This window comes from Amblyraja radiata, chromosome 16 (genome assembly GCF_010909765.2).
Source record: "Amblyraja radiata isolate CabotCenter1 chromosome 16, sAmbRad1.1.pri, whole genome shotgun sequence".
In the NCBI taxonomy this organism is placed as follows: Eukaryota; Metazoa; Chordata; class Chondrichthyes; order Rajiformes; family Rajidae; genus Amblyraja; species Amblyraja radiata.
In genome coordinates, this window is record NC_045971.1 from 47,644,224 (window position 1) to 47,664,004 (window position 19,781).

A 19,781-nucleotide genomic window follows, 5' to 3' on the forward strand; every position below is an offset into this window, starting at 1 on the left:
GTTAATATTTTTGGTCGGCTATAAATGTTCCTACCACAGATTTGTACATCTGTCCTCACCTGCTGTGTAATTATCTCGTCCCTGTAACCTTATGAGATTTTGTGTATGCAAATTGGTTGTTGTAATTCCCATATTTTATCACTGATCACACTTAAAAATATACTTCATCGGTTGGTAAATGGGTTGGTACGTTCAGTGATCAGGAAAAGTAGTGTGTAATCTAAGTTTTTTTCACTCTGGGATTCTGGTCAGATTCCTTGATCAGAAGATAGTGATGTTTAAAGATTCAAGAAAAGAATTCTTTGTGAAACATTTGTGAGAGTCTGCCAAATGACTGACAGGAACACACAGTAGTCATTTGGACAGATTCGTACAGATGCTTTTAAAAACATTCTCTTCTTGAATCCCTTAATTTACTGAATTTTAATTTTGAGACGGTGCTGATAGTTAAAACATGACATCGTGAAGGGTGGCCTGGTGGCACAGCGGTGGAGTTGCTGCCTTTCAGCGCCAGAGACCTGGGTTTGATCCTGACTGTGGTGCTTGTCTGTACGGAGTTTGTATGTTCTCCCTGTGGGTTTTCATCCAGGTGCTCCGGTATCCTCACACTCCAAAGACGTACAGGTTTGTAGGTTAATTGACTTGGGTTCATGGTAAATTATCCCTAGTGTGTGTAGGATAATGTTAGTGTGCGAGGATCATTGGTCGGCACAAATACGTGGTCGAAGGGCCTGTTTCCACGCTGTATCTCTAAATAAAATCATTTGAAGACATTTTACCATTCACAATGCCCTTGCTGGAAATGATACATCAAAGTTTTTTAATTTCAAATAGCTTTGAATGAGAAGACCACAGAGCAACCAGGACATTTCATTAACTCCATGAATGTCTTATCTCTGTGAGACTTGAGCTGTGTTTGCATGACAGTTTACGGAAGAGAGGGTGAAACCAGGGACAAGATACAATGATGGTGGAGACAGACTATTCAGCAGCAGAAGAGGAAATTTAATTGGAGTAATTTAAAATAAAATAAGGGTTTTAATGGAGCCAGTGGAGAATGATCATTTTGTTTGTTTGGGATTAAGTAACTTTATACCTTAATTTCCAAAATGTTGTTGAGGAGACACATTTTCTGTGGAGCTTTATTCAAGCTTCTAATCTTTTCTAACTAGTGATAGTTATGGAATTTATCATTGGATAAATATGTAAATGGAATTACCATTTTGTCTTACAAATCTTCAAGCTTAATGAATTGTAGCATTTCAAGGATATTTTATGATTTCAAATGTTGGTAATTAGTTCAACAGATGATTTTCACTGATTGCCATTAACTGCTGGGGAAACGATTGTAAATTGTGGAGGTGTTGCTTTTTTTTGCAACAAATATCAGATAATTACGGGTGTTTTTTCCATTCTCTTTCTTAAAGAACAAGTGAGGCTTATGACGCAAGAGGCTGAAAAATCAGAGGCCAGGTTCATTACAATGGAAGCTCAGTCCAAATTGAAAATCAATCAGATTGAAGAGGAGCTGGACAATGTACAGGTACCCCAAATAAAAACCCCTTGTACCTGGTGACGATTAACTGAATATTAATCTGTTTGCCATTTACCTAGAATTAAACGACTTTATCTTATATAAAAAGGAAAATTGATGGTATGTTATTCCGTGAGTTGTTGAAGCATTGTGGGAACAACATTTTTTTTTACACAGTTATGTACATTGTATATTTTTAATCTGGGCTCAACTGTATGAAGGAGTGCTTCCCTACATTTCACAGCTCACTCCATTCCGTGTAGAACACCTTTCTGAAGAGTAAGTGACATGGGATAGATGTGAACCTGCAGGAAAATTCAATCATAAAATAGTTGTGGTAGAATGGAGCTGTCAGCAATGGCACATTAAAAGTATAATGCATGCTAAAGTTATTTAGAGTCAGACTGTTCATAAACAGGCCCTTCAGCCCAACTTGCCCACACTGACCAACAAGCCCCGTCTACACTAGTCTTACCTGTCTAGAGTCATAAAGCAAAATATTTAATCTAGAATTTGAATGGTGACTATTTTACTGACCAATAGAAATCCCTTGGCTATAATTGACACTAAAGTTATTTCTACCCAGATTGTACCTTCTCGGCAGGAGCTGCTGGAGCTCAAAGATATAGCCGTTGACTTGGAAGAGGAGAACGAACAGTTACACCTGAAAGTGAACTGGCTACAACATGTCGAGGCACAAAATGGTGTGTGTATAGTATGTCTTTAATTGGGTAAGAAGGAACTGGGGATACTGGTTTACACCGAAGATAGACACAAAATGCAGGTCAGGCAGCTTCTCTGGAGAAAAGAATAGGTGATGTTTCGGATCAAGACCGTCAGGGAGTCGGGGGGGGGGGGGAATTAGAGGTATGGGGAGGTACAGAACAAAGTAGAGCCTGCATTGATGACTCGGGGAGGGTGGAGCTGACAATGGTCCATTGTTGGCTGGGGATGAGATGATAATGAAGGAATACAAATGGTGAAATGAGCAAGAGGACTAGAGTGGGGGAGAGACAGACAGAGAGAGAGAGAAATGGAAGGGTTATTTGGTTAGAGATCCTTCATCTCTTGTGTAAGAAGGAACTGCAGTTGCTGGTTTAAACCGAAGATAGACACATAAAGCTGGAATAACTCAGTGGGACAGGCAGCATCTCTGGAGAGAAAGAATGGGTGACGTTTCGGGTCATGACCCTTCTTCTTTCTCATTATTTAAATGGTAATATGTGTTTTCTTACAGAGGATCTTCAAGCAAAATTGGAAGAATATGAAGAGCAACACCAGAACATGCAAGCAGATTTAGAACAAGCTACCAAGGGACAAACTTCCCAGGTTGGGAGAATTTGTGCTGCATTTAATTCCTCCATGTACAATCTTAATTCCAAGTGTGTGCATTCTGCACAGATTCAACAGTCTCAAGTATCCTGCTAATTAATATTACATTGTATTTCATGTTGCTTATTCAGATTAATTTTTAAATGGATCATTTAAGTAAGTTTTTATTTTGCTCTTTTCTATTCTCATCCTTATTTTTTGGCTTGATTCTTGCATCTGAGGGGTGCTATTTGCTTCCACACCAGATGGTTTCTGTATGCATTACCACACACCTTGGACATGGAGAAAGTCTACTGAATTAGCTCGTGTGGTTGGGGAAGCAACAGAGTAGTTCCAAACTTTTTTTATCTAGTTTGGGTAAATTTACCTATTAATATTATACGGTCATAAGGAATAATATTAGGTCATTCGGCCCATCAAGCCTACCCCATCATTCAATCATGGTTGATCAATTACTCCCTCCTAACCCCATTCTCCTGCCTTCTACTCTAACCTCTGACACCTGTACTAATCAAGAATGTATCTATGCCTGAAAAATATCCACTGACTTGGCCTCTACAGCCATCTGTGGCAAAGAATTCCACAGATCCTCCACCTTCTGGCTAAAGAAATGTCACCTCATCTCCTTCCTAAAAGAACATCCTTTAATTCTGATTATCCAGAACTCTAAACATTTATTGGCAAGACTGATTTCTGTGGTTAGAGCGTGTCCTATGCTTGAGCCTATATTCTCCAGATTTTAGAAGAGTGTAAAGTGAAAGGAAGGAGCGGGTGTGGAGAAAGGTGTGTTTGACTGATAGGCTGATAGGATATTTTTCCTAATGGGAGAGTCAAGACCTAAAGGGCATATCCTCAGGATAAGGAGCTGCAATAGACAATAGGTGCAGGAGTTGGCCATTCGGCCCTTCCATCCAGCACCGCCATTCAATGTGACCATGTTTGATCATCCCCAATCAGTAGCCCGTTCCTGCCTTCTCCCTATATCCCCTGACTCCGCTATCTTTAAGAACTCTTTCTAGCTCGCTCCTGAAAGTATCCAGGGAACCGGCCACCACCTCCCTCTGAGGCAGAGAATTCCACAGACTCACAACTCTCTGTGTGAAAAGTGTTTCCTCATCTCTGTTCTAAATGGCTTACCCCTTATTCTTAAACTGTGGCCCCTGGTTCTGGACTCTCCCAACATCGGGAACATGTTTCCTCCCTCTAGTGTGTCCAAACCGTTAATAATCTTATATGTTTCAATAAGATCCGCTCTCATCCTTCTAAACTCCAGAGTGTACAACCTAACCGCTCCATTCTCTCAGCATTTGACAGTCCCGCCACCCCGGGAATTAACCTTGTAAACCTACGCTGCACTCCCTCAATAGCAAGAATGGACTTCCTCAAATTAGGGGACCAAAACTGGACATAGTTCTCCAGGTGTGGTCTCACTAGGGCCCTGAACAATTGCAGAAAGACCTCTTTGCTCCTATACTCAACTGCTCTTGTTGTGAAGGCAAACATTACATTTGCTTTCTTCACTGCCTGCTGTACTTGCATGCTTACTTTCATTGACTGATGAGCAAGGACCCCCGGATCCCGTTGTCCTTTCCCTTTTCCCAATTTGACACCATTTAGATAATAATCTGTCTTCCTGTTTTTGCTACCAAAGTGGATAACCTCACATTTATCCACATTAAACTGCATCTGCCATGCATCTGCCCACTCACCCAAACTGTCCAAGTCACCCTGCATTCTCATAGCATCCTCCTTACAATTCACACTGCCACCCAGCTTTGTGTCATCTGCAAATTTGCTAATGTTACTTTGAATCCCTTCATCTAAATCATTGATGTATATTGTAAATAGCTGCACAGAGCTTTGCAATACCCCATTAGTCACTGCCTGCCATTCTGAAAGGGTAACGTTAATCCCTACTCTTTGTTACCTGTCTGCCAACCAATTTTCTATCCATGTCAACACTCTAACCCCAATACCATGTGCCCTAATTTTGCCCACTAATCTCCTATCAAATTTGACCCTTTCTAATGGTTTCTGAAAGTCCAGGTACACTACATCCACTGGCTCTTCCTTGTCCATTTTCCTAGTTACATCCTCAAAAAATTCCTGAAGATTAGTCAAGCATGATTTCCCTTGCGTAAATCCATGCTAACTTGGACTGATCCTGTTACTGCTATCCAAATATGCCACTATTTCATCTTTGACTCCAGCATCTTCCCCACCATCAATGTCAGGTTAACTGGTCTATAATTCCCTGTTTTCTCTCTCCCGCCTTTCTTATAAAATGGGATAACATTAGCTACCCTCTAATACAGTGATTCCCAACCTGGGGCCACATGGCAAATTTCAGGGGGGGGCACAGAAAGATTTTGGGATTTAGGGGGCCACAGGTTCAATGAAGGGGGCCACAGAGCTACCTCCTAAATTTCACTTCTAATAAATTTAAATCTATGTAGTTGAAATTTTTTGATGTTTGTGGAATAGAATAAAAGAGAATATATGTGCAATTATTACACTGATATTTTTATGGAATGTATTATAATATTAAGTACTTTTTTTCCGCTAATAATGTCAAGGGGGGCCACAGAAAAATTAAAAGATCCCAAGGGGGCCATGAGCTAAAACAGGTTGGGAACCACTGCTCTAATCCACAGCAACTGATCCTGAATCTATAGAACATTGGAAAATTAACACCAATGTGTCCATGATTTCTAGAGCCACTTTCTAATGTACCCTGGGATGCAGACCATCAGGCCCTGGGGTTCTACCCAACACCATTTCCTGCCTAATGTGAATTTTCTTCCGTTCCTCCGTCACCACAGATCCTCTGGCCACTAGTACATCAGGAAGATTGTTTGTGTCCTCCTCAGTGAAGACGGATACAAAGTACTTGACAATTCCCCTCTGAGGGTTGAGAATCTTTTGAATTCTTTACCCTCCGGAGCTGTGGGGGGAGAACCATTCAGTATATTCAAGGGTTAGCCAGCTAGAATTTTACACTGCAGGAAAATTGAGGATTGAGTGGATGATGTTGCTTTGTGTGTAATGTGTCTGTAGACAAGTGAATCTGAATCTGCAGAGGAACTGCACAGCCGCCTGATGAAGTGGCGAGAAACGGTTTATAAGCCAACACCGAGCCATGACATCGATGAGAGGAATGTCATGGAATTAAGGATGAGGCAACTTGAGGAAGAAAGAGAAGGTAAATTGTGGTGCTCTCTGGTTCTCACTTGGAACAAATCATACAGTTTACTTTGTTTTAATTTAAAATATTTAAGAAGTGAATGACTTGATTAGTGATCTTGATGACTTGAAAGTCGAGTGTACCTCTATTTAGAGATCTGTTTGTTGTCCATATTTCAGTCAAGACAAAGGCTACTATCGGCTTTTTAAAGCTGGAATTCTAACATTTTTACTTTCAGCATCAAAATCCATGCTGACAATAGTTTTGTCCAGTTTTATTTACATTGGTAATTACAAAGGTAGCACACTTACCTTTTTGTCCAAATGGCCACTACACAGGCTTCACTCAGTTTATTCATGGATTTGCAGGTTCTCCTGAAGAAATACTGAAATAATGTCAATACATAAATCAGTATTGGTATTAGTTGTCTCTGGGATACCAGTGATGTAAATCTAGCTTTGTTACTGCAAGCTTTTAAACCGTAAAGCCAGCCAGCCAGCCAGCTGCAAGGTGTTTTAGCCCAGTCAGAAACTAACACCTTAACTTGGGGAAGCCACAAGGTAGTGATGGTCACCAAAGTCCAATCAGTCCATATTGTGTCTGTGTTCATGCTGTCTTTCTGAATGACGTGTCTTCCTGTGGCACAAAACTGACTGAGGATGACTGGTTCTTTCCCGGCTGCTCTGATCCAGATTTGATCTCAGAACTGCAGGAGCTGGAGGAGGAACAGGGGGATCTTCAGAGACGAGGACAGGATCAAGGATGGACAAAGCAGACCACAGCTGGGCAAAAGCTTAGGGTATGTGCTCGGTCTGACACTTAAATATCTGTGGAAATTTAATGCTTGAGTTCCCTCGACATTTTACGCTGTTATTAATTTTAAGCTTTGCCAAGGTTGAATAAAATAGTTTTCTGTTTGGAGGGGGGGGGGGGGACAGCACAGTGGTAGAGTTGCTGCCTTACAGCACCAGACATCCGGGTTCAATCCTGACCACTGGTGCTGTCTGTACCGAGTTTGCACGTTCTCCCCGTGACCACGTGGGGTTTCTCCGGGTGCTACTGTTTCCTCCAACACTCCAAAGGCGTACAGGTTTGCAGGTTAATTGGCTTGGGTAAAACTTGTAAATTGTCCCTAGTGTGCAGGATAGTGTCCGGGGTGAGCGCTGGTCGGCCTGGACTTATTGGGCAGAAGGGCCTGTTTCCCTGCTGCATCTCAAAAGTCTAAAGCCTTCAGTAGTTTTGAGAAGGTAAATATATATACTGAGATTTGCTAAACTGAAAAAGCCTTCAACTCAATTTTCAGTGCCATTATAAGTTGAACTGAGATGGATGGCTTCATACAAGGAGAAAGCATTATATCAGGCTCAATCATGTTCCATTTCTAATATTAAAAGTAAAATGACATCAATAGAGACAGATTTTGGAAATCACTGACAAATCTGGAAAGTACAGCAATATTTGTCATTTTAGCCAATTTACCCCTTTATATATAAACATTTGAACAGTTCAAATTAAAGATCAGTTTTGGACATAATTGGCAAAATGACGGCTTCTGGGGTTGTGACAACCTGATCAATTTTAACTCCCATTATTCGTGTTTAGTGTTAATAGTCATTGGGTTCCATCCAGTGTGCACAGTATCTCTGTCTCTGTTACTGACGATCATTTACCCATCTGTATTTTTCAAGGGAAGTATTTAAAATACATCAAAGCAAATGAGTAGAGCGTTGGTGAATACATTTTAGCTTGATACCAAGTAACTACATTTGGGAAATTTAAAGGGTTGTTAATACAGCAACTTTGTTGTTCCGTGGTACAAATGTATTGTGAATTCATGTGCAAGGAAGTAAACGTTTCTATTATTATTCAGGATACTATTATTTATGAGGGAATAAAATGTTAAAGTCACAAACAGAAGAACATTCTCGTGTTTTATACCTTCTGCCCAAAGTACAGCAAGTGAAGATGTAAACAACTGAGCAATAGTTGAGCTGTTTGACTTCTCCAATACTTCCGATGTCAACACATACTCCTTTAATGGTTGATCTGCCTCCAGTGTATCAATGACCACATTGGCAACATATCTGCCCACAGCATTGGTTGTCACTTGGGTAGTCTACACCCCAGTGGTATCAACATTCTCTAATTTTATATAGCCCTTGTCTTCTCCCTCCTCCCCATCCCCCTTCTCAGCTCTCCTTCTAGTCCTACTGTCCCCGCCTCTTCCTTTCTATTTACCAGCCTCTTCCATTCTATTTATCCAGCATCTGCAGTTCTTTCTTAAATAGATCTTGGAGAAGGCTGAACCAGCGGGCAGCTGCACAAACAAATGAATGACCGACTGTGGAGCCCCCGGTTTCACCCCAGTGGTGGAAGTTTTCTTGTAAGTTATACTATGTTAACACGTTAATAATAAAATTAATATTAACGCGTTAACATAGAAAACTTCTGCTGAAAGTCATGACTTGCAAGGCCAACTTGACCAGAAAACTGATAGTTGTGTTGTTGCAGAAACAAATGCATTGAATATTGATAAAGAAAGTCTTCAGAATGAGAATAAAGAACTTCACACATCTTTGAGTAGGTGGACTGCTGAGCGCATTCAACTGCAGGGGAAGGTGAATGAGAATGAACTCGCAACACATCTTGTGTAGGATCAGGCACAGGCATTCAACACTGAAAATTGTCGTCTTAAAGCAGAACTTGAAGAGATGAAGTCTGCATTTCAAAGGAAAATTGGTGAATTTAAAGTTGGTGATGTCATTGAATCAGCAAGCACATTTACTGCAACAGCTCCAAGCCAAAACTTGAGCAGTTGGGCCAATATATGCAGATGATTTCAGGGTTGCAACATCAGGAGCAAGTTGTGGTGTGTGAAGCAGGTCAGCTCAAGCAGACTCTGCAAGAGAAAGATAAATATCTACAACAGCAGGGAGATGAGCTTGGACATCTCCAGAAGAAATCTGAAGAACACCAAGCCCTGGAAATACAATCCATGCAAAACATGGAAACCATTTCCAAACTTCAAAATCAAATCCAAGACTTGACCTTGAAAACTCACAAACTGAAGCACACCATCGAGGAGAGAGACTTGCTGCTGGCCTGTAAAGTGGAAGATTGTGTCAAACTCAGGACGGTTCATTATGAAATGGACGACACCATTTCACAACTTTGAGCGCAATTGGCAGCTTCCAGTTCTGAAGCTGAGAGGTTGAAATGTGTTATTAAGGAAAAGGAATTGTCTCTCTCTCAAATAAAGGAGCACGCAGCAGCTTGCAAAGAGGAGGAGAGGCAGAGGCTTTTCTCCGAAGCTGATCGTATATCCACAGAGAAACAGAACCTAAACGTTGCCTGTGAAAGTCTGAAGCAGACACTGGACATCCTAACTCATGAGAAGCAATAATACTCTCAACAGTTGGATTCACTGAAAAACTCCAAGATGGCAGAGTTGTCAGAGTGGAAGACAAAGCACGATGAATTAAAGCACGAATATGAATCCCTTTTGTAATCCTACGAAAATATCAGCAATGAGATGGATAAGATGAGGCAAATAGTTGAGACGGCAAGAAAAGAGAAACAGGAGGTGATGTTCAAGCTCCGCGATGTAGAAGCCAAACGACAAAGCATGGAGAGGCAGCTTGAGGAAGCTGGTGCTGAAAATGAAAAAATAAAGGACAAAATGAGAAAGTTTACAAAATCCAAGCAGCAGCGAGTTCAGGAGCTTGAGGAAGAGATTGAAAGAATTAGCAGTGAGTTACAAACTATTATCACAAAGCAGAGTCACGCAAGTGAATTGTCTGCCCAGTACAATCAGCTCCAGGAGGAAAGCAAATCACTGAAGCAAACTTATCACCATCTTAAAGCAGAGTTTTGACAAAACCCAAAATGAGGGTGAGCTTCTGCTGAATGAATTTAATTCATCCATATCCATCATAGAGGAGTTGCAGAGTGAGGATGATTCTTATCAGGCTGATTTTAATGAACCACTGTCATTAGATTCCCAATCCCTGGAGGACCAGCCTGTGCTGAAGGAAGGAAAGGTTCACACGACAGGGCAAGTAGGACCATTGTTGTCTCAGAAGCGTAGACAATTAGAGGATGACAAATCTCTTCTCCAGGAAGAACTTGAACATTTCCAGGAAATGTCAGAAAAGGTAAAAAATGAGAGAGAGTGTTTGGAGGCAGAATGACTTAAAAATGTCGACAAGATTGATCAGTTAACATATGCAAAATAATTCACTTGTCAATGAATTGGACTGCTTGAGAGAAGAGAAACGTCATCTGATCAAAGAAAACGAGGTACAGGAAATAAAACTGGTGAAAGAATTTGAAGTGAGGCTTCGGTCTGCTCGGAGGTGTAATACCTCATCTAAAGGTGAGACCAAGGAGCTTCGAGAACTGTTAAAAGAGAAGCAGCAGGAAATAATTATTTTGCAGAAGGACTGCATCAAGTACCAGGAGCTCATTTTGGACTTAGAGTGATGTGTCAAAACATCGCAATCTACCTGTGATGAAATGAGCAAGAGACTAGAGTCTATGACTGCAAAAGCTTCCGAGTCTGAAAGGCAAGTCAAACTTGTTCAAGAAGAACTTGCATCTTATAAAGTCTTGCTCCAAGACACCAGAACTGAAACTGAAGGTGCTCGAATGCAGTGCTTAGGGTTCACAGAAGATCTTCGGAAGAACGAAGAGAAGACAAAAGCTCAAATTACTAAGAAGGAAAAGGAACTACTTGAGATTTTAGATCAACTGAAAACAATTCATCTGAAAGAAATATTGAGATATCAGGATAAACTGGATTTGCTGGAACGGGACAAAGACAGAGTGGATGCAGCAACGTTGGAAATTAAGAGGCATTTCCCAGCAGCCGAAGCTAATGTTGAGCAGTAAGGATGCAGAGTTCTCAAAGCTTGTCTCATCAAAAGACAGTGACATTTCTGACTATCTAGTGGAAATCCAGCAGCAACATAGAAAGCAAATAGATGACTATGAAAATAATTTGAGGATTCTCCAACAAGATAACCAGAAAGGAGCCAGAGCCATGAAAGAGCTGGAGATCCAACTTGTTAAGGTTAGGAAAGAAAAAGACAAAGCTGTTAGCCAGACGGGTGCCTTCACAAAATCGATGGCCTCCTTGCAAGATGACCGAGGCCCCATGTTATCAGAATATACGGAGCTAGAACAATGGCATCTCGACATGCATTGCCAGAAACATCGCATCATTCAGGAGAGTGCAGCTGAAAACAATGAACTGAAGCAAGAGATCGGAAATGTTCTCAACCAGATGGATGACCTTAACTCTGACAACGCGCTGTTAAAAGCACAGTTGGTTCAGTACAGGGGGGGAGCTAAACCAGGTCCTGTCTTTGAAGGATAATCAGTTGAAGCAAAAGCAACAACAGCAAATTAAGAATCTTGAGAATGAGAAATCCATCTTCAAAGAGCAATGGAAAGTTGCACAAGGACCCCTTAAACAAAGTAATGAAAGCCCAAAGTCCTTGCAAAAAGAAAATCTGCAAATTTTGGAACAGCTTACAGAGCTCAAGGTTATTGGTTTCCAAAAAGAAGAGGATAAAAATGAAACAAATGAGAGGCAATTAATTCAAGTGCTTCAGCAACAAATTAAAACTAAAACTCTGGAATGCGAAGAACTCAAAAAAGAAAACTAATATTAGAAGAGCTGACTTACAAGAATTGAAAATTTATGAACAGAATTTGAAAATCTGGCTCAAGTAAAGGCGGGAGTGAAAATGTCTGAAAGTGCTGATGGAACAGCAAGAGAAACCTGAAGAATAGTTGGTGGGATTGTCTGTGATGAAGCAAAGACTTTTGGATGTTATTAATGAGAACAAGGAAGTTGCTTCTCGGGCAGAATCTTTTGAGAAAACGTTGCTGGCAGTACAGACGGACAGAGACAGATGTCTGGAGGATATTCGGAAACTTCAAATAAGGCAAACATGATCTCAAGGTAGAAATTAATGTTTTTTAAGCACAAATCTTAGAAGGGACTTTTTAAAAGAGCACTTTCATTTACTAATGACATGCACGGAAACAAACCTTTGCATCAATGAATAAATTGAGCAGGATACTAAATCTCAAGGTACTAAAGATGAAGCCATGACATTGCAAACTGGGGAAAATGGCGGCGGCGGGGATTTCAAATTAACAACGGTCCCTTACCGCGAATCGGCTTCATCTCCTTCAATTGCCGACTGCGGTATATTTTCATCCCGGACGAGGTCTTGATCGACCTGTCGTGGGACCACTGGAGGGTCACTCCAGTTGACGTGGTCTGTGGTCTTTTTTGGCCGTTTTCGGCCGTTGAACGATCGTCCCCCTGTGGCCTATACAGCTAGCCGCCAGAACCGCTAGAATCCCTGCACGCTGCCCGGAGAGGGCGCTGGTGTTGACTGTTCGCCGCTTCTCCGCCCGCTGTCCCCCCCCCCCCCCCCCCCCCGCCGTCTGTTACCTACCTGTTAACTGTTACCTACCTGTTACCTACCTGCCTGTACCTGTGCCTGTGCCTGTGCCTGTGCACCATCGACGCAGGACACCTCCTGTGCCTGTTCTCCATCGATGCTGGATGCTGGATGCTGGGCACCTCCTGTGCCTGTGCACCATCGACGCTGGACACCTCCCTGCTCCAGCTGGACCATCTCTGCACCTGCACCGCTGGACAACCTCTCTGCACCCGCACCGCTGGACAACCTGGACAACCTCTCTACACCTGCACTGCTGGACAACCTCTCTACACCTGCACTGCTGGACAACCTCTCTACACCTGCACTGCTGGACACCTCTCTACACCTGCACTGCTGGACAACCTCTCTACACCTGCACTGCTGGACACCTCTCTACACCTGCACTGCTGGATACTCTCTGCACCCTCATCACTGGACTACCTCTGCACCCTCATCACTGAACTACCTCTACACCTGCTCTGCTGGACAACCTATTTGCTCCCTCAATTGCTGGACACCTCGCTGCATCTGCACTGCTGGTCAACCTCTTTGCTCCCTCACTGCTCGACACCTCGCTGCACCCGCTCTGCTGGACAACCTCTCTGCTCCCTCACCGCTGGATACTCTCTCCACCTGCACCTGCACCGCTGGACACCTCTCTGCACCCTCACCATCATGCTCAAATACTCAACTCTGCAGATGGCTGGTTTCTGCAACTACCACATCCCATCCTGCATCCAGGACGTTAAACAGCTTGGACTTCTGCGTCGACCCCGTTTCATCCACAGAAGCTCTCGACGCAGGCGTGTTTGCTTCAACCACGGACATTCCATTCCATCCATCTGCTCACTACCACACTCTACCCCCCCCCCGCAACACCCTCCATCCCAGCTGACCGCACGCACTGTCAACCGGGACAACCTCAGATCTCTCCAGCCTGCCCCCATCCCTCCACCCTCTCACAATGCCAACTTTGCCCTCCTCAACACCAGGTCGCTCAACAACAAAGCCCTTGCCCTCCATGAACTAATCCTTGACAACACTCTGGACTTCCTTCTGCTCACTGAGACCTGGCAACAACCCAATGTCTTCTTCTCCCTCAATCAAGCATCCCCACCTGGATTTAATTACATTTCCAAACCCCGCCCCTCCCGCCATGGAGGTGGCCTAGCTGTTATTTTTAACCAGAATTTTAGTATCACTGAACTCACCTTCCCCCCAGTAGCATCATTTGAATTCCTCGCCTTCAAAGCCCTTTCCTCCATGACAGTCATCCTCATTTACCGGCCACCTAAACCAAACCCCTCCTTCCTATCTGACTTCACTGAACTTCTCACACTTGCCTCATCCCTCTCCTCACGTCTGCTGCTACTTGGTGACTTAAATATTCACATGGACTCCCCCACCTGCAAGCTTGCATCTGAATTCGCCTTTTTACTGGACAACCTCTCTCTCATACAGCACGTCACCTTTCCCACCCATGACAAAGGTCACATCCTTGACCTGGTCTGCTCCACAAATCAACCGGTACTCGACCTCCATCCTTGCCTCTTCCCCCTCTCTGATCATAAGCTTATACGGTTCACCATCCCTTCTCCGACACCTCGCCCCCGCTTCCTCCGAGAAATCACCTTCCGTAATCTTAAATCCATTGATTCCCCCCATCTCTCTGACCTGCTCTCCGCCACTCTCCCCCTGGACTCAACCCCCATCTCACCTGATGATCTCACAAACCATCTCAACTCCACCTTGTCTACCTCCCTCAACACTCTGGCCCCCCTCAAAACAAGAACCGTAACTTTCAACACATCTTCACCCTGGTACACACCTGCACTTCGTAAACTGAAACAGACTAGTCGCCAACTCGAACGACTTATAAATAAATCATATCTCACAGTCCACCTTGAAGCTTACAAACTCCACCTCACTGACTACAAAGATGCCCTCATTGCTGCAAAATCTGCCTACCTCTCCTCCATATTCACCGATCCCTGCCTAAACCACAGAACCCTCTTCTCCACAGTGGGCAACCTCCTCAAGCCTCGAGCCAACACTCTCCCTACCTCTACTCCGGCTCTCTGCAACTCATTCCTCCACTTTTTCGCTGATAAAATCAGCACCATCTATCAATCTTTATCCCCTCTACCCGACTCCCCAGCATCTACTCCACCACCTACCAAGGCCCCTCCTTTCAACATTTCCACTGACCTCCTTACCCCTCCTCCACACTGCTTCCTCTCCCAGTTTGACCTGGTCACCCCTATTGAAATCTCCAAACTCATCAGCTCTTCCAAACCCACTACCTGCTCCCTCGACCCTCTCCCCACTCCCCTGTTGAAGTCCTGCCTCCCCGTTCTCTGCCCCTACCTCACTAATCTCTTCAACTCCTCATTGTCCCAAGGAATTGTCCCCTCCGCTTTCAAAACTGCTGCCGTTACACCAATCTTAAAGAAACCTGGTCTTGATCCCTCCTCTCTCATTAACTACCGCCCAATCTCAAACCTCCCCTTTCTTTCAAAAACCCTGGAGCGTATCGTTGCGTCGCAACTTTATTCCCACCTCCTTGCGTATAATCTACTTGAACCCCTCCAATCTGGCTTTCGCCCCATCCATAGCACAGAAACTGCTCTCCTCAAAGTCCTCAACGACCTCCTCACCTCTGCTGACACTGGTTCCCTCAACATCCTCATCCTCCTCGACCTGAGCGCAGCCTTCGATACAGTGAACCATAACATCCTGCTCACCAGACTCAAAGACCTCGGCATTGAAGGCTCTGCACTCAACTGGCTCCGTTCCTACCTTTCCAACAGATCCCACTTCATCTCTCTCCACAACCACACCTCTGCTACAGCCGCAGTCACTCAAGGCGTTCCCCAAGGCTCCATACTCGGCCCCCTCCTCTTCATCATCTACATCCTCCCGCTTGGTCAGATACTCCGCCACTTCAATCTGGACTTCCACTGTTATGCTGATGACACCCAGATCTACCTCGGCATCAAATCCCCCCACAACCCCCCCCCCCCCCCCCCCCTCCCATATCAACTCCTGTCTGTCAGCTATAAAAACCTGGATGCAACATAATTTCCTCAAACTCAACAGCGATAAAACAGAATTCCTCCTCATAGGCTCCAAAGCCACACTCAGCAAAATCAATAACCCCACTCTCACCATCGACGGCACCACTGTCTCCCCATCTCCCCAGGCCCGCAACCTTGGCATGATCTTTGATTCCACCCTCTCCCTTGAGCCTCACATCCGCCATGTCATTAAAACCTCCTTCTTTCATCTCCGCAACATCGCCAAACTCAGACCCTCTCTCACACCGCCTGCTGCTGAAAGACTCATCCATGCCTTCATCTCCTCCCAACTGGACTATTGCAACTCACTTCTCCTTGGCATCAGCTCCACCTACATCAACCGACTCCAACTGGTCCAGAACGCAGCCGCCCGACTCATCACCCACACCAAATCCTGGCATCACATCACTCCAGTCCTCAAAAAACTTCACTGGCTTCCCATCTCCCACCGGTTCACCTACAAAATCCTGGTCCTCACCTACAAAGCCCTCCACCATCTGCCCCCCCCCCCCCCCCATATCTCACTGACTGTCAAGTCTTCTAATGTTTTTGCAGATTCCCCGCTTGAAAGGGATTTGATTTATCTACCCCGAAATGATGAACTGGATTCACTCAGACCAAACACTTCTTTTCCATCTTTTAATTTCTCCTTCTTTTATTTTGGCAGATTAGTCTTTAGCAGTTTTTTAGCAGTTTTAGTCTTTACCAGTTTTGGTCTTTATCAGGTGAAAAACCGGCTGCCAATCGGGTCTGTAGAAAATCAGTCCTGCTTGCCTTTTCTGGCTATCGCGGCAGTCTTTTCGGACATTCCTTTTGATTTACTGTTCAAGTTCTCTGCTCGCAAGTATCTTGTATCTTCTTCACTGGCTTCTGGTGCTCTGTGCCCTTTTGACCCCCGGGCAGAACTCGGCAGGCTGGGGTTCCGCCCACTTTAATCACTGTCTCGTGATTTCAATTGTAGCATTTCTCTGCACCTGTTCTTTCATTTCAGTTTGACTTGACACCTCCCACTCGATCTTCCAATGGAACCACTTGGGAGTTCGACGTTTTAAAGTCAAACTTTGAAGTCTAGGTTTGAACTTAGTCACCTGATGCATTTCTGTCTTGTTCTTCTACTGGAAGTAAGACAACCAGCCGCCTAACATCCCTGTGAACTATCGTGGCTTGGATCCTCTCCTTCCCCTGAGTGGAATGCCTTGCCCTTCCTTTCAAAGCCTTTGTCAGAGGAATGGAGTAGCTTGGAAAGATCCGTACATTAACGTCTCTCACGATGCCTTTGCGGTCTGGATTGGAGCTGACAACTCTGCCCATCTTGAATTGCCCCCTCAGTGCATTTTGGTCACTTAACCAGACAATGTCTCCGGCAGTGACATTTCCCTGAGTGGTGTGCCACTTGCTCCTTATAAACAAGTTAGGACCAGCGAGTTGGCTCCAGCTCTTCCAAAACTTGTTCACCTCCGACTGCATTGCTCTAAGTCTTTTGTAGGGGTAGCTGGAAAAGTCAAAAGTCTTGATGTCTCCGCACTGAGATGCTCGGCCAAGCAGAAGAGTATTTGGTGTGATGTACTGAACGCAGTCTTCCCGGCTTTGTATCCTGGCGTCGATTGGACGTTCATTTGACAGGTTGGCTGCCATGTAAAGAGCTGTCTGAAACTCACTATAACTGAGTGACGATTCTTTTCCAAAATTTTGGAGCGCTCTCTTCACAACGCGCACAGCAGCTTCCGCAGCACCATTTCTGTGTGGAGAATCAGCAGGATGGATTTTCCACATCCACTCTGTTCCATTTTTTGCTGCGTTCTCCTCCAAAGCTGCTCTGTCCAGGTTGTCCAAAAACCTATATAGTTCCTCTAAGACTGGTTTTGCGCCAATAAAATTAGTGCCTGGATCTGACCAGATCTTCTTGGGGTGCCCACGGATTGCTGTGAATCTTTGATAAGCCATCAGAAACCCTTCACTTGATAAGGTGTTGACTAACTCTGTGTGGATGGCTCTGCTGGCCATACAGCAGAAGACAACTCCCCAGACTTTGAGTTTTACCCTCTTCTTGACGTCATCGTGTATGTGGTAGGGTCCAAAGAGGTCTACTGTTGTAAACTCAAAAGGAGCAGCAGGTTCAGTTCTTTCAGGCGGCAGATCACTCATTACTTGTTGACATTTCTTTGCTTTTGCTTTCTTGCAGATTATGCAGTGATCAACGACTTTTTGAGCAATTCTCCTTCCTTTTATGACCCAAGCCTTTCTTCTCATTTTAAGCAAGGTCCCGGCCACTCCGTCATGACTCTCCCTGTGAGCCTCCCGAGCTAGCAGCATGGACACCCAGGCATCAACGGGTAGGATGGGAACAGCAACTTTATCCTCTTCAAAGCTCTGCACTCTGCCACCACAAACCATCAGCCCAGAACCTTGGTCTTTATAGGCTACCAGTCGATCTGTTGTGGTGCTTGGGAAAGTTGTGCCCAATTGCGCAGCACAAAAAATGTCTTTTAGAGCATTATCTCGTTCTCTTACTGTAATGACTCCTGTCAAAGAGATGGCCTCCCACTTTGGATTGTTTAGGGCTTTGTTCTTGCCAAGAAACCTCTTCGCTGCTCTCCAAATCCATGCGACTGTCTTGATCAGTCGAGTTAGAATGCTGAACCGCTTGACATCAACAAGGTTCTGAATAGCTGACCCTGCAGGTGGTCTCTTTGGGTTTGTTGGTTCCGGTTCTTGGTTCTCTACTTTGGCTCTTGATAGTGCTGCAACAAAAGCTTTCTTCTGTAACTTGTTGATGTTCTCTCTGGCAGTGGCAGCCAGTTCTTTAGCTGATTTTATTGGCCACTCACTCACAGGCAATACCAGGAACTTCGGTCCATTTTGCCACTCCGAATACTGATCAAGGTCTTGAGGGCTGGCACCTCTGGTGATTACATCAGCGATGTTTTGTGGGCCAGGAATCCACCGCCAGTCCTGAATGTTGGTGCTTGTTTGAATCTCTCCAATCCAATTGGCGAAGAATGTCTGAAATCCGTAGCTTTCTCGCTGTATTGCACCAAGGATTGTTTGGCTATCCACAAGATGATACCACTTCTCCACTTGAATTTGACTGTGTAGCTCAAAATACTTCTTTAAGCGTGAGGCGAACACTGCTCCGCACATCTCTGCTTTAACAGCATCTCCTCTGTGGTCCAAGGGAGTTAACTTGGCCTTGGATTCCACAAGTCTGACAATTGGGCCATGGTCTGAATCCCATCTCAGGTACATCACTGCCCCGTAGGTGTGCTCACTTCCGTCAGAAAAGGTGATTCCCAAGGGTTCAGTTGCGGAGCAAGAGGGAGTCAGTGCCCTGACAAACTTGACTTTTCCAAGTTGTACGTACTCTTCAAAGAGCTTAATTGCATCCTCCCTGAGTCCATCTGAGAGTGCCATGTCCCATGTGTCTCTGACCGAACAGCTTCCCTCTTTTGCTTCTTGGAAAGCTCTGCGTACTAGAATCGCTCCCTTTTGCTTAACAGGAGCCACTATGCCGATGGGGTCATATAGCCCTGCTACCTGGCTGAGAAGCTCTCTTCTTGTTAGGGGATTTGGCGTCTGAGTTTTGATTTGCTCTTGTAGAAGGCTTTGACCAAGCCGCATCGTTTTCTTTCTCTTGGAGAAATTGATTCCCACCATAACGTGGAGCATGTCCTCTTCAACAATGTAGCCCAGACCAAGTGCCTTGTTATCATCATCATGCATTTGGTTTGGTAGGATCATGCTTTTTGTTTTGCTTTTCTTTAAAGCATCATTGTCCTCCTTCCTCCCACTTTGGCCAGACAGAACCCAAGGCTTGAGCTCAAACCCACCAGCTTTTAGGATTTGTTCCACATTTGCTGTGATGATTCTCAACTGGTCGAGGCTGTTGTGAGATGTGAGGATGTCGTCAACATAGCTGTCTTTCTGGAGTACTTGCTGCTCATCCTTGAGGTGGGTAAAAGAAGGAAGATTAGCAGTCTCATGCATTGCCAACTGTGCAATGCACCCCGCAGGTTTGTCTCCGATGTTCACTCTTGTGATAGCATACTCTCCCAGCTCCTCGTCCTCGGAATCTCGCCAGAGGAATCTGTGTAAGTGTACTTCACGGTCCTCCAACCAGACTGAGTTATACATCTTCTTTATGTCTCCCAGAGCAGCATAGATTCCGCCTCTGAATCTGAGGAGGACGGCGCGAA

At 44.5% G+C, this 19,781-nt stretch overlaps 1 protein-coding gene across 1 annotated transcript in view; it reads left to right on the plus strand.

The window, feature by feature from the left end:
- The window catches only part of LOC116982296 (golgin subfamily B member 1-like), a 43,887-nt gene that overhangs the window by 13,980 nt on the left and 10,126 nt on the right, over window positions 1–19,781 (plus strand). The window contains exons 6-14 of the mRNA XM_033035567.1: window positions 1,428–1,543; window positions 2,121–2,238; window positions 2,772–2,863; window positions 5,924–6,068; window positions 6,743–6,849; window positions 8,884–9,169; window positions 10,047–10,204; window positions 11,077–11,379; window positions 14,824–14,871. Of these exons, the coding sequence (XP_032891458.1) occupies window positions 1,428–1,543; window positions 2,121–2,238; window positions 2,772–2,863; window positions 5,924–6,068; window positions 6,743–6,849; window positions 8,884–9,169; window positions 10,047–10,204; window positions 11,077–11,379; window positions 14,824–14,871 (1,373 nt within the window). The remainder of the gene's footprint in view (window positions 1–1,427; window positions 1,544–2,120; window positions 2,239–2,771; window positions 2,864–5,923; window positions 6,069–6,742; window positions 6,850–8,883; window positions 9,170–10,046; window positions 10,205–11,076; window positions 11,380–14,823; window positions 14,872–19,781) is intronic.